This window comes from Notolepis coatsorum (genome assembly GCF_963971535.1).
Source record: "Notolepis coatsorum genome assembly, chromosome: 8".
NCBI classification, from domain to species: domain Eukaryota; kingdom Metazoa; phylum Chordata; class Actinopteri; order Aulopiformes; family Paralepididae; genus Notolepis; species Notolepis coatsorum.
The window spans coordinates 22,008,112-22,023,821 of record NC_140172.1 but is presented as its reverse complement, the minus strand read 5'-3'; the positions used below and the strand labels follow the sequence as shown (position 1 = coordinate 22,023,821).

The 15,710-nt window shown below is 40.8% G+C and overlaps 1 protein-coding gene across 1 annotated transcript in view; it reads right to left on the bottom strand.

Moving 5' to 3' along the window:
* LOC311233358 (tropomodulin-3-like) overlaps positions 1-15,710 on the bottom strand; it is a gene marked incomplete at its 3' end in the record, with an annotated part of 75,073 nt that overhangs the window by 18,216 nt on the left and 41,147 nt on the right. The window contains exon 5 of the mRNA XM_084320334.1: positions 6,128-6,277. Coding sequence (XP_084176460.1) covers positions 6,128-6,277 — 150 coding nt within the window. The remainder of the gene's footprint in view (positions 1-6,127; positions 6,278-15,710) is intronic.

The window sequence follows — 15,710 nt, the reverse complement described above, 5'->3', positions numbered from 1 at the left end:
CACCACGTGCAGTCGTGGTTTGTGACCAATAAACCATGCCTAGGGGGGTCTAACGACCCTCGGCTACGCCTCGGGCCTAACGACCACCCCTAGGCATGGTTTATTGGTCACAAACCACTCCTGCGTGTGATGTAATGCTTAATTAACAGTCTCTGGAGCGCAACAGTAAGAAGCATTTGCACTGCAACTCGTACACCTTACTGTAAATTGTACCTCATCCCGCGTCTGCTTTGCACTATAGCGTATTGTATATTAGTACATTGCATAGTATATTGTATATTGTATGGTAACAGTCTCTGGAGCGCGCCAGTAAGAAGCATTTGCACTGCAACTCGTACACCTTACTGTAAATTGTACCTCATCCCATTGCTGCATTGCACTATAGCGTATTGTATATTGCTACATTGCATAATATATTGTATAGCGTATGGTAACTCAGTGGGAAAAGTGATTAAACAGCTCTGCACTCAGAAGATGGCGCGACAACATTTTGGATAAAAGTATTCTGTACTTCTGTATGACAACAATGTATGCCTTTCAAATGTTAAATGATAAATGATTAAATGATGCACAACGCGACAATATTATTAAATAGCAGCTCTGTCATTGAAGTGGGAAAAGTGAGCCGTATTGTATATTAGTACATTGCATAGTATATTGTATAGCGTATGGTAACTCAGTGGGAAAAGTGATTAAACAGCTCTGCACTCAGAAGATGGCGTGACAATAGCGCTCTGGTGTTGAAGTGGGAAAGCGGCAGTGAAACACAGCAGCGTCTGCCGTGCGGGGGCGGGCCGCGGCGTGTCACGTGGCCGTCGCGGCCAATCAGGCCAACCCGGAAATCGAAATCCAACTAAATCCGTTGCGGAAGTGATACACGCGACCGGACCTGAAAACACTGCTGGTCTGCGGCTCTGCAGCTGCATGCTCTCGCAAATCCAGCAGCACCAAGTCGTTGGGAGGTGGAGAATAAGATAGTCATCACGCGCAAACCCACGATAATGTTGCCGTCTCTCTGTGCCAAATTTATCAGTTCTTCGCTTGATATAATTAATACAAATGTCCAATATAACGGAATTCGTTAGCTCATAAAAATGTGATTATAACAGACTGCTGTTTATTAATGTTGGGCAGACTGCCCACCGACACCTCAAGTCGGCAGCAGCACGGAGTCTCGAGGGACTTATTTTATTTGGAATATATTAATGACTATATGCAAAAGTAGCCTAGTTTTAAGTTAAAATATTATAAATCTACATGCCTTGAGGATGTCATTCTTTATATAGCCTGCCTATCAATTGTTTTTAAGCTCAATAAACTCTGACCGGAATTGACCGGTAGATTGAAATCTACCGGACACTGAGACCGGCAAAAAAAAATTCTAACGGAAACCCTGCGCACAACGTGTACCGTGAGCTGTTTGGCAGCTCTTCCTGCATTCTGCAGCCTGTGATAACTAACTCATCTTGGGAGTTGCGCTGTTTCTATAAACTCCGCGAGCAACGCATCCAATAAATGCGTCTTTAACATGCTTTATATCCTCGCCATTACTATATGCCTGTTGCGGTTAAACGTTAGCATTAAGCTAGCTAGCGCTTCCATTCCTCTTTGACCAGTCTCTCGTAAGCTACGTCATCCCCCGCTAAGAGTCATGGGAGATGTAGTAAATACAACAGTCCTGTGTGTGTGTCTTTATGCAGATCGTTATGCAGTTTTAAAGCACCTTGGCTTTGTTCTGAATGCACTTTGTTGTAGTTATCCTACAGAGAAAAGAAAATGCACTTGACTTTAATGCACATTTTGTTGTATGCAAAGAGAAAATGTTTAAATTGTACAATCTTTCAGCTGTCAGTCTGGAATTAATGTATGCATTCAAAAGTGCTGAATAAATGTTTTATGGGCTCATAATAGTGATTATTAATATTATTTAAGTTACGTTTTGCCATAATCATGTCTTTTGCCATAATCAGGTAGCTAAAAAAAAAAATACATTATATATATATTTATATTAATAATTTTCGGCCTTTCGGCATTCGGTTTTCGGCCAACTGTTTCCTATTTTCGGTATCGGTTTCGGCCAAGAATTTCCCATTCGGTGCATCCCTAATAATATGAGAGTCCACATTACAGTTCTACTTTTGTTTTGATGTGAAAAGTTATGCTGCATAAGATGACTGCACTTAGCACTGACTGAGAAAGTACATATTACAGTTCTACTTTATAAAATGCTAATTGTAAATATGTTTGTCAATGTTAATAATATGAGAAAGTACATATTACAGTTCTACTTTGATGTTTTAATGTTGGACCAAAGCATTGCATATAATTAGAATACAGGCAAATAAAAGTCATTTAGTTTAAAGTACAATCTTGGCGGTCTTTTTCTCTCAACGCTTCAATAGGTAGATCTTGCCTTCACCAAAAAAAAAGTGATCTTGGGCTTAAAAAGGTTGGTGACCACTGCTGTAAAGTGTCTAGAAAAGCACTATATAAATACTAGGGATGCCCCGATCACGTTTTTTGCCACCGATACCGATCACCCATCGTCTTGAGCCATATCGGCCGATACCGATCCGATATCGATCGTTTTTGATTAAAAAATAAAAAATAATAAATTTTATATATATATATTTTTTTTTATAAAATATATATATTATATAATTAGACTTGTACTTGTAGTTGTATTATCTGCGAGACATCGCCACCACGCAACAAGTCAAAATGCTCGCTATCTGCAAACAGCTCTACTGTGTGTACTCGAGTAGCCTCCAGCTACGGCCAGTATTCTCCGGCGCCGCAGCTGGACCCTATTGGTATAAATCACATTCAGCATGCCCTCAGCCCGAATACGCATCGAATCAATGTTATAAGACATTGATATCAGGAGCTATCTGTAGCTACTGCTAGCCGGCTAGATAACGTTAAGACAACGCCTCAGTGAACTATTTAGTTTAGAGCTAACGTGAGCTACCGAGTCAACGGAGGTAACTTATCATGCACTAGACCAGTGGTCACCAACCCGTCGATCTTGATCGACTGGTCGATCTTTGAGACTGTCCCTGTAGATCTTTCCATGAAAATTTAAAATTAATTTTTTTTTTTTTTCTTACCCTGAGAGTCCACATTACAGTTCTACTTTTGTTTTGATGTGAAAATGATGCTGCACTTAGCACTGACTGCACTTAGCACTGACTGCACTTAGCACTGACTGAGAAAGTACACATTACAGTTCTACTTTTGTTTTGATGTGAAAAGTGATGCTGCACTTAGCACTGACTGAGAAAGTACACATTACAGTTCTACTTTATAAAATGCTAATTGTAAATATGTTTGTCAATGTTAATAATATGAGAGTCCACATTACAGTTCTACTTTTGTTCTGATGTGAAAAGTGATGCTGCACTTAGCACTGACTGCACTTAGCACTGACTGAGAAAGTCCACATTACAGTTCTACTTTTGTTTTGATGTGAAAAGTGATGCTGCATAAGATGACTGCACTTAGCACTGACTGAGAAAGTACACAATAGTTCTACTTTGACGTTTTAATGTTGGACCAAAGCATTGCATGTAATTAGAATACAGGCAAATAAAAGTAATTTAGTTTAAAGTACAATATTGGCTGTCTTTTTCTCTCAACGCTTCAATAGGTAGATCTTGCCTTCACCAAAAAAAAAAAATGATCTTGGGCTTAAAAAGGTTGGTGACCACTGCACTAGACTATTGCTGGAGCATTTGTTGATATCAGCAGCTATCAGTAGCTAGCCAGCTAGATAACGTTAGACAATGCCTCATGTAGTCATTGGGTCATTTAGTTTAAACAGTAATGTTAGCTCAGTAGGTAGCCAACGTTAGCTCACGTCGCATGCACTACTAGAGCAGACTGTTGCCGGAGGCAGCCTCTTGTTTACATGGGTGCGGGAGGGGCAGGAGGAGAAGGAGGAGCCGTACGCTGCAAGCAGCTCTGTGTGTCTGAGAGAGAAGTCAGCAGTGAGATCTCCGCTAAGAATTGGATCATGTTTTTCGATCGGTTTTGACGATCTGCGAAAATAAAGCATGATCACCGATCACCAATCGCATAGTTATACTGATTATCGGCCGATAACGATCGGTGGCCGATCGATCGGGGCAACCCTAATAAATACAATGATAATCATGTCATGACCGTGAATTACATGCAATAGTATTGATTCTGAATTCCAACTCAACTCCTAACATGAGGCGACAGTGGCTCAGCAGGTAGAGCGGTCATCTGGTAATTGGAAGGTTCCGGGTTTGATTCCCACTCCTCCCGGGCAGCATGTCAAAGTGTCCTTGAGCAAGAAACCCCTAATTGCTCCCAATGAGCAGGTTGGCACCTTGCACCGTTGGTGTGTGAATGTGTGAATGTGAGGAACAAAATCATAAAGCGATTTGGATAAAAGCGATATATAAATGTACCATTTAACACACACATAAGAAAGAGACATACAGAGATAAAGTAACACTCTTATCCGACCCAGATTTGACGGTTGGGCTTTAAAGTTAAAACCGCTCTGATTTTCTAATTCTCTCTGACACAAAAGTCAAAACACCACTTCAGAACCCTGATTTGTATTGTTAAAAGTAGAAGTGTTTACACTCACTAGAACAGATATTATGGCTAGATGATGCCTCAACCACAATCTAAATTTTGTATTGATTTGCTTGATTTATTTGGATGTATCTTAGCTAACTGTCCAAGAATCAGGAATAATCCAACACCAATCTCTCTGAGCAGGGTTTTACTCACACTATAGTCTGAGCAGGGTTTTGGTCTGAGATTTGTTAAAAAAGGTACACAACAGGGGTACATTGTACATCCCACTATCAAAGTGTCTTCTTTATGTGCTGCGCAAACTAAACTGAGTGTGTTTAGCGAGAGAGAGGTGTGGAGAGAGAGACACTCTAACCGTTAGAGTTTTTCTCTCCACACCTCTCTCTCTCGCTAAGATACAGTAGGCTACAGACAGACACCCAGTCAAGCCCAACTCAGCTAAGAACAAGACTAGGCAAGCCTAGTTAAGCAAGACCAAGCCAAGAACGAGACTAGGCAAGTCTAGTTAAGCAAGACCCAGCCAAGAACAAGACTAGGCAAGCTTAGTTAAGCATGTATTATTATACTTTTTTATATACAGTATATCTATATTTTTATCATGTAAAAGTTTATATAAAATAAATCTGCAAATGGATTTTGCAAAACAACTCCCAATTGTAATATTTTCTTCCCCATCTTACCGTTGACAATCTCTTGAGCGGGATTTCGAAGAGTCTTGTCTGTAGTTTATTCTCTCCAGTATGACTTATGAGACTCTTCAGATCTCCCTTCTTGCTAAAGCCAGGACTACTTCGTATTTTCTGTGTCTTCTTTGGTTTCAGAGTCATCAAACCTGGTCCTCCACTCTCCTTCCATTCATCACTGTCATCAGTCTCAGTTCCAGAACAGTCTGAAGAGAGAAGCTGACCATCTCTAGTTGGTTCTAAATCACCAGCTGGATCCAAGTTACTGGCTGGTTCTGATACTCCACAGTCCTCTCCAGCAGGTTCTGTTTTCATCTTTTTAGTTGAGGTGCTGGGTAAAGAGTAAGCATCTCTGTTTATCTCCCTACGGGTTTGAAGAGGCTGGAAGGGCTGAGCGTTCTCTTGACCATCTTCACATTTTACTGGGTGTCCTGTGATCTTGGAGCCACCAGCTTCTTCCAGCCCTTGATGTAGTTCATCTTTAATCTGTAGGAGCTCTGGGTGTAAAGACATTTTGGAGCCATCAGCCTCCTCTAGATATTGAAATAGTTCCTCCTGTTCCTCTTTGATCTGTAGGGACTCTGGGTCCTGGGTTTGGTTAAACCATGAGGACTGAGGTTTATCATCATCATGCTCACATTTCACAGAGACAGGATTGAATGTGAACTTTATGATATCAGCCTCCTCCAGACCTTGAAGCTGCTCTCCCTCCTGACTGCTCCAGAGTTCCTCCTGTTCCTCTTTAATCTGTAGGGACTCTGGGTCCTGGGTTTGGTTAAACCATGAGGACTGAGGTTTATCATCATCATGCTCACATTTCACAGAGACAGGATTGAATGTGAACTTTATGATATCAGCCTCCTCCAGACCTTGAAGCTGCTCTCCCTCCTGACTGCTCCAGAGTTCCTCTTCTTCCTCTTTAATCTGTAGGGGCTCCGACACCTCTTGGCCCAGACTGGGGCTCCTCTCCTGCTGCTCAGGGGGAACCTCCTCTTTACACACAGGGAGCTGTGGGAGGTCTGGAGGGAGGAATAATAATAATTAGTGGTGGGACTCCCAAAAAAAATGTCATCGAATTAATTCAAGACTTTTTTTTTTTTTTTTATTATTATTGCAAAACAGAAGTTATTAAAAGTCAGTACTCAACACACAATGCATAATGAAACTAACAGTCAAGGTGGCTAAAATTACATGCAAGTACAGAAACAAGACAAAAAAAAGTCTATAATAATATTTTACCGTATACAGTGTATATCCAACGAAATTAACAATTATACAAATGCCTTATACAGGATATACCCCTAATACCTATTTTCTAAAACCCTACACACATATGCTCCAGCTCGAACCCCAGCCTCCCGGACCCCTCCTTGGATAGTACCTCCATTATCCCTCACTCCTAACCAGACACTACCATTATAAGCTAGCTTTTATTCTCTCCACCATTTCTAACCACATTGACATTTTGGATTCGTTGAGACCCAGAATTCTTGCTGTAGATATTTCTTGAAAAATCACATCGAGATATGTAAGAGACCAAACTTTCCGGCAATTTTTTTCCGGTTGAAACCAGCGTGATGCGATCAGTTTTTTTAGCTACTGTGATACCCGATAAAACCAATCTCTTTAGCTGTGGATTTACTGCAAACTCAAAAACACCATTCAAAAGCAATACAGAGGGGTGTACTGGTATATTCCAAGATACGAGTTTTGATAATTGATGGGTCACATCTTTCCAGAATGCCTTAACTGGTGGGCAGTCCCAATACATGTGCATAAATGTCCCTTCGTCTCCATTTGTACATTGGGAGCATTTTGAGTCTTGTTTAAGACCCATTCTGTTCAGTCTTATAGGAGTAAAAGTATAAAAATGTATTCGAGACTTTATAGTTAATTAATCGAAATTAATCACATTTTAATAGCATATCAATATTTGATACGAAAAGCAAAAATGTTCAATTCAAATGAATTTTGGTATACGAGTGAATCAATGAATATACATTATATACGTTTAAGCAACAAAATCCTATATTAGCTACTACACAGACCAACAGAACAATGCAATTTTTAACAAAGTGCAGCAATTTTAGGAATAATATATATAGCGCAAAGGACCTTTTGTAAACGCAAGCACTTTTGAGGTAAAAGTAAAACGCAGTACTTTCAAGTACATTCCAGAACAGTTGACCATTGGAAAAAATAACTCTTGATTGATCTCAATTTCTCTCTTTTTTTTATTAACAAACCAGACTAAGAAAAAAAGTTATTTGCGATTTATTATACTTTATACTTATAGCACATGCATGAGTCTGGTCTCCTTTGAAAGGTAACATTCTTACACAATAAAGAAAAATAATCATGGGATTAAATGCATAATTTTTTTTTTACTTTTAATTCTTTCTCGAAATGAATGTGATAAAGTCGCAGCCCTAATAATAATATGAGTAAGAAACATAAAGATACAGTAGATAACTTTTCAGCATTAAGTGAAACTCTGCAACTGAGAATAAAAACACAAGTGCTTTCAATCAATTACTGCTTGGCTACAAAATTAGCCTATTTAATAGTGAGGACATGTCCTCATCACGCGGTCAATCACAACTTGATTGAGGTTGATCAGATGTTGTCAGGAGGTGAAAATGTAAACAAATGGAGTGAGACTTGAGGTTCTCCAAACTAAACAAGGGAACTATGGATATCTGAAATACTTATGGATTGTTAGCATGACCAATTACTAGGGGTGGAACGCTTCCCCAAATCCACGGTTCGGTTCGTATCACGGTTTTGGGGTCGCGGTTTTCGGTTCGGTATGCGTTGTTTTTAATTTAAAAAGAATTTAACACTCCAAAAATACCATACATCAGCATAAGATATATAGCCTAAAAATAATCAAATTTTTCAGTTATTCTCAAGGACGTAGTCATGCAAAAACTGAAAGAATGAGGCAGTTTGACATCAGGCACATCATTTTGACAGTGCTAGAGCTAGGAGATATTTTGGTACAGCAAGAGGGGAGGCATTGCTGATTTAAACATGCTTCTCATTTATTTGGTAAAAAAAAGGTTTACAGCGGTTTGCCTTAAATAATGTTTGGCACACAAAGAACGAACTGACTGAAAAATATAGGCTACATTTGTCAAAGTATTAACTTAGTGCAAACAAACTAAATAATTAAACCTCTCTATTTTTCTGGCCACATTATAGACAAAGGCCATCAACATAAAGTATGCATATGCTCAACCAGCACTAGACTTTCCTTTCTTTAAAATAAACAAAAAAAACATTGTCAACCATGTTTAAATTCCATGATCGTCAGTGCTTAACACATTCCCGCCCAAGCACGGAGATCTCCGTGTTTCGATTCCACCCGTTGTGGACAGAGGCACGGATATATCAGTGGGAAGTTGTTATTGCTTTTATTCCATTTTAATAACCTATTCAAGGTCGCCGAGTGGCACTGCAGATTTACCCTACTCTATGAATTCGAGAAGGTGCAATACCGGCCAGCTCCTCTTAGGGGCGCTATCGCGCTAATGCAGTGTGCCCTGTGGCTGAACGGATCAGTCTTTTCTTTTTACTTTCAATGGAGATTTCAGTAGCAGGATTCTGGATGTGCAGCATGTAGCTTGGATTACATTTCGGATCGCAGATTTCACCATGCAATAAGGGGATTTATCATCAGCTAATGGACATATCGATCTACCAGATGGCGATCGATAACGGGGAAATACTCGGGGGGGATCAGCCCAGACCACGGTAAGATCTTTTTCACGTAATTACAGCCCGATCTGGCATTGTTTTGATAGCCATCCAGGCGTTCAGCCTATGTGGCTAGTTAGACGAACACGGTTATTGGTAATCAATAATAATAAACAACGTCCCCCGCCCCCCCTTCATGCATACATGCTTTGGGATCATGCCGATCATATGCAGTTTGAGTTATTTCTGTAGCATCTGTAAAACGGAAATGCCATTGAATATAACGTTAGCAGCTATTAGCCCTATATCTAGCCTTCCAGAAAATATACTAGTCCCAAATCCCGTATAGCGCTTATATTCACAGCGCTATAAAATGAGAACCTATTGATGAATTTTTTTTTCTTTAAGCCATTTTGAAGGGACGGTTTATGGACTCAATTGACAATGAGAATGGACAGATAGCAATACTATAAAGTATCGATTTAACTGTACAAACAGCCCCACGTTTGTTTACATTCCCCGGTTAGACTCAGCCCAATGGCCCCGAATGTGTTAATGGAAAGATTTCCACTTGAAATTAAAGTGCAGTATTTGAAATACAATGAAAGGAATAAGGCTGGATTTCTTATAAAAAAAAGAAAAGTGTCACTGTTATTTAAAATATGTGTACTAAATGTATATATATTTACTTTTTAATTGCATGAAACATTATGAAGTATTCTCTTATGCTGCTTTTCCACTGCAAGTCTGCATGGTACCACTACCTACTCGACTAGACTCTCTTTAGCTTTTTGAGCGTCTTGGTAGCCGTATTTGAAGTGACGTCACACGAGGAAGTAAATAGTCAACAGTAACACAGCGTTCGTCTCCGGGTCTGCAGCTGGACCCTACTCGAGAAGCCTGATGCATGAAGCAATATATAAACAAACAGCCAGTAAATGTGAAGTTATGTTAGTTATGAACCTATGTTGTCAAGCCTCGTCAATATACCCGCTGTGAGCGTTTCCACGGTTAGCGGCTAACGTTAGTTCGAATGCGTACCGTTCCACCCCATCATGCCGTCCCCCGCGCACCACTGGGAGAATCTGACCACGTCACAATCCATCTGATTCCTGCATACAGGAAGAAATTAAAACTCTCTACACCTGTTGTCAGGACATCAGAACTTTGGACCAGTGAAGCTGTGGAGGATCTTCAGGCATGTCTGGACTCTACTGATTGGGATATTTTCAGGACTGCTACAAATAGTCTGGATGAGTATGAGTACACAGAGGCTGTAATGTCCTACACCAGCTTCTGTGAGGACAGCTGTGTACCAACTCGGAACCGGGTGAGTTATAACAATGACAAACCCTGGTTTACGACAAAGGTTAGCCAGCTCAGGCTGGGAAAAGAGAAGGCCTTCAAAAGTGGAGACAGAGACATTTTCAAGGTGTCAAAGTACAGGTTTACAGGGCTGTACACTGCGACGAGATGATCGCAAATTGCCCCTTAATTAACGTTACATCAAATCAGATGATCGCCTGTCCTTTCTCCAGGACCTGACACTGTCCGTCTATCAACAATAATGCACCCACGGTGAATCGTATTTAAGTCAAGTAGCTACTGACTAGCGTTAGCTGACTAACGTTATCAAATGTCAATGCGGGGAAGACGAGCTAGGTCAGCTAGCTTAGCTTGATAATGTTACCGTGGCTAAAGTTGGTACTATTCATAATCCAGCAATAATGGCTGCAGGCCTGCAAGCAAAGTACAGCAAGTTCCAAGTGCCAAAGGATAAGAGTCTGAGGCGGAGTCTCAAAAGAGAATGTTGAATATTTATTTTGCATCGAAAATCACAACATAAACGGTAATACTAGCTACTAGCTAACAGACTGGGTAGCGAGTGCAACACCGTCTAACGTCCGTGCAGATCATTGGAGTAGGGTATATCTGCAGTGCCGCAGCCCCATACTCATTGATTAATGATACTAATACTAATCTATACAATCACCTGTTGTTGAATAAATACCATTACTTTCTAGTTATTACTAAAAAACAGTATATATAAAACAGTATCTGAAAAAAAAAAAAAAAACGTATAATTTATATAATAGTTATTATTATTATTTTTTATGTATGCACTGGTATCGGATCAGTATCGGTATCGGCCGATACCCAAAGCTTAGGTATCGGAATCGGTTCGGGAAGGAAAAAATGGTATCGGAACATCTAAAAAAATTTGCCCCTAAAAAATATTCTTTGACCCTAAATTTCTCATTTAGGGGCAAGTGTGCCCCTAGTGAAAAAGCTTAGCGTACAGCCCTGGTTTAGCAAGGCGGTGAGAGAAGCTAAACGACTCAGAGAAGCTCCAACACCAGCTCTCAGCCAATGACACTGCTTCTGTCTGGAGAGGGCTCAGGAACATCACTGACTACAAGCCCAAACCCCCCCACTCCGAACGACCCTCGTCTCATTGTCATCAACTCAACCAACAGTTGCAACGGCAGTACCGGCTCCCCAGCGCCCCTACCAACCAGCGCAAGAACGGCCAGGATGAGATGGAAGGAACCGGGGGTTTCAACCGTGCCCAGGACGACGCTCAACCAGCGAAACGGCAAGCAGTCTCCAAGTCCTTCAGTAGGTTTTGTGATCTGCACAGTGTCAGCCAGCTAATCACCCAACCCACAAGAGTGTGTGATTCAACACAAACTACCATTGATCTCATTCTGACCTCGGACAAGTCCAGGATCTCCAATAAAGGGGTTATAGCATGCGGGTTAAGCAATCATTATATGATATTCTGTACCCGCAAAAAGCTAAAACAAAAGGTCGACTTGTCTCAAAACCTACTCTAGTGAGGCCTTTAACCAAGAACTGGAGAGCCTAGACTGGTCAGATGAGCTCAGTGGTACACTAGTTGAAGAAACATGGCTTGGATTCAAAACCAAATTCAATTAATACTAAACAACATGGCCCCCCTAAGAACCACCAGGGTTAAAAATCGCACTGAGCCATGGATGCACTCAGACATACTGACTGCTATGAAAACCTGTGACAAAAAATGCTCTGAACTACATAAAAGTCAGTCAAAGCTTCAACAGTGATCTCCAAGCCCACGTGATTAAACTCAAACAACGAAACAGGCTAAGAAACGATGTAAACACCATGATCAAATCTGCAAAAAATTATTTCATCAATGATAAAGCCGCGGAAAACAAAAACAAACCCTGTGAACTTTGGAAATTACTCAAACCAAGTAGGCTGCAGTAAAAAACTAAAAAACAGATTTACAAACATCAACATAAAAAAAGAAAACACTCATCACAGACAAGCTGGATGTGGTCAATTACTTAAACATATTCTTTACAAACATAGCCACAACACTGGTTAATAAACTACCCTCCCACTCTGGGCATTTTGGTGTAGAACACATCCTAGCCTTCTACAAAAACCTAGGGGTTCGAAAAGACGACTTCAAACTCGAAATGGTAACAGATTAGGTGTTCAAAAAACTGAGCGCCCTCCAACCTAACAAGGCCACTGGCCATGACAATATCCGCTCCAAATTCCTCAGACTCAGCAGCCACCATCACCCCAGTCATCACCCACATAATAAACCTCTCCATAAAACAGGGACACGTCCCCAAAGATTTCAAAATTGCGGGAGTGACCCCCCTGCACAAAAAAGGCAGCAAATTAGACCCAGGCAACTACCGCCCTGTTTCTATTCTTACCTCCATCTCGAAAGTTATGGAAAAAATTCTCTACGAACAGGTGGAAACGTACCTTGCAGAAAAAAAGCTAATCTACGAATTCCAATCTGGCTTCAGAACATCCCATTCCAATTATAATTTTTTTTAACAAATGTATGTTTATTTTGCAGCAATTCTTTGTCATTGCCGCCATCTTTAGTGTTACAGCCCCTCACCCTCCAGTTCTTAGGCTGCAGCTGGTTTGAAAGTGAAAGTAGTTCTGGCTCTGCTAGTTTCTTTTATATCTTTTGGTGCTTTTTTGGTGGTCAAACCACAACACATGTGCACCGTGACTCGCGACTGGAGACTAGCTCTGCTGGCACACATAGCCTACGGTGTACAGACGGTTTCAAACTGTATTTTAAATTAGAAAGCAAACCAAATAAATAAAAGAGAAAAATAAATCTCAATTTGGTCAGTATTGTCATTTGGACAAGCAAAGCCATTACTTAAGTTGCAGGCAAGAAAGACAAGTCTGTCCACGGTCTCTGGTTTTAAAGCTGCCCTGTTGCTGGTCACAACATTTTTATTATTCTATTTATTTATTTAATTATCGGTCGATATCGATTATTAAAATATATCGTGATAATTATCGTTATCGTTTTATCGCCCAGCCCTATTCCATCCTAGAGGCAAATCTTTCCTGTGACAAAATGGCAACCAATGTAATAAAAAAAGTCAACCAACGAACAAGATTCTTGTACCCGATCTCCTCTCTGGTAAACAAGAATACCTTGAAGACTCTAACAGGAGCACTCATTCAAGGGTACTACGGCTATGCTTGCACCTCATGGTACCAAAGCACCTCAAAGACTACAAACATCACAAAACAAACTGGTCAGACTACTGCTTGACCTTACTCCTAAAACCCACCTTACCCCTTCCCATTTTGACAACCTAGGATGGCTTAGAGTAGATGACAGAGTACATCAACTTGCAATTCCACGACCACAACACCAGAGGGAGTTCCACAAATCATGTTCAACCCAGATTCGGCTCAAACAAGGGACTAAACACATTTTGCAATTATGCCACAACAATGTGGAACGCCCTACCCACAGCCGTAAAATAATGTGAATCCCTACCCTCCTTCAAAACCGCTCTCAAAGAGCACCTATGGGTGGCTGCAATTAGAAACTGGCCCCGGTAAATGTCCAAAGCCCCCCCCCCCACCCAACCCCCTCCAATGTACAGTTTCTTCCCCTTCGAATGTATATATTTTTGTATCTCTTTTTCTTAAACAGTACTGTATATTTGTATGTCTTGTATGTCATAAATGTTTTGATTAATTGAAAATGGGAGACCATGGTGTAAACAAGACAAAAGTCTTTCTGCTCTGCATCCTCTTAGCAGTTGTTTGTATTGAGCCGTATGTATTGTACCCATTTTGCAATCTGTTAATAAAGTTTTCAATCAAACAATCAAGTCTAGCCAACAACCTGAATGAGTTCTACTGCCGCTTTGAAAGACAATGGAGCGGTCCTGACAACACAGTGTTCCAGAGTATTCCACCTCTTTATTTTACAGTTGAACAGCCCGGCCTATTTTATTTATTTCAGAATTATATTATATTGTGCTTCTATCTTAACTTAGTTGCTATTTCATTTTATTTTACTCCACCTTTTTTTTTAATTATCTAATGTCGCACCGAAAACAACCAAAGCAAATTCCTTGTATGTGAAAACTACTTGGCTCCAGCAGCCTCAGCTACCACCATCAGGCCAGGCCCAGGCTTCACCTGCTCAGCTACCAACATCAGGCCAGGCCCAGGCTTCACCTGCTCAGCTACCACCATCAGGCCAGGCCCAGGCTTCACCTGCTCAGCTACCACCATCAGGCCAGGCCCAGGCTTCACCTGCTCAGCTACCACCATCAGGCCGGCCCAGGCTTCACCTGCTCAGCTACCACCATCAGGCCAGGCCCAGGCTTCACCTGCTCAGCTACCACTGTAGGAGCCAATTTAGGAATTGGTTCATTAACACATTGGGTGCCACGCATTTTGCGCATTGAGCTGTCAGCATGCCGGCGTTTCGTGGCTGTTTCAGCTATATTTCATGATGTTTGCGGGGCTATTTCTATATTCTATATTATTCTCTGAAGACAATCGTATGGCTCATCTGACAGACAACATTCATAGTGTAACGTGTAAAAAAAGGGTCCGTTTCTACATACCTTCGTTGGTTCAGAATTCCAATCTAAACATTGTCTCGTTTCACAAAAATCTAGGCTGATTTCCTGGAACGAGAGTTACGGCGTGTTTTGTGCTGCATGCGTAAATCGAGCGTTCCAGGTCCACACATTTCCAGGTCAAAGGTAACAAGACCGCATCAAAGATCGTTATCCAAACCAACATGGAAGGGGGGGGGGGGGAGGCGGGGCGCTAAATAAACTAATGACACTTGTATAGAATGTCTAGAATCACAGAAAAAAAAGGTAGTAATATGTCCCGGTCAAAGGTAACAATACCGCAAACGTATAGTATCAACCACCATCGGGGGCGGGGGCGCGCGCTAAATAGACAAGTTATAACATGTTTATTTAGACTGTTTTTTATTTCTGTACCGTTTCTACTCTTCTGTACTGATTAGTTGTAGACAGTGTTTGCTCTGTACCTGTATTCCAATGTGGATTCGTCCATAGACACACTGGGGAAGCAAATACACACACTTGAAACTTGGATGAAGAGTGAACAATGTATTTTACTGTTCACAGCACACAACTGTGCATTATAACTAGGGATGTCCGATATTATCGGCCAATGTCGGCATTAAAATGTGATATCGGAAAATATTGGTATCGTTTTCAATTTTTTTTTCTTTTTCTATAACTTTTATTTACCCAGGCAAGCAAGTAAGAACAAATTCAGATTTTATTTATTGTCAAAAGTATGCATAATGTTGTGTTAATTCCACAACAAGAGATATGTAATGTTAATTACCTGAAATTATTCAATTTTTTGGGGGGGGAAACCCTGCATATATCGGTATCGGTTGATATCGGTATCGGAAATTAAGAGTTG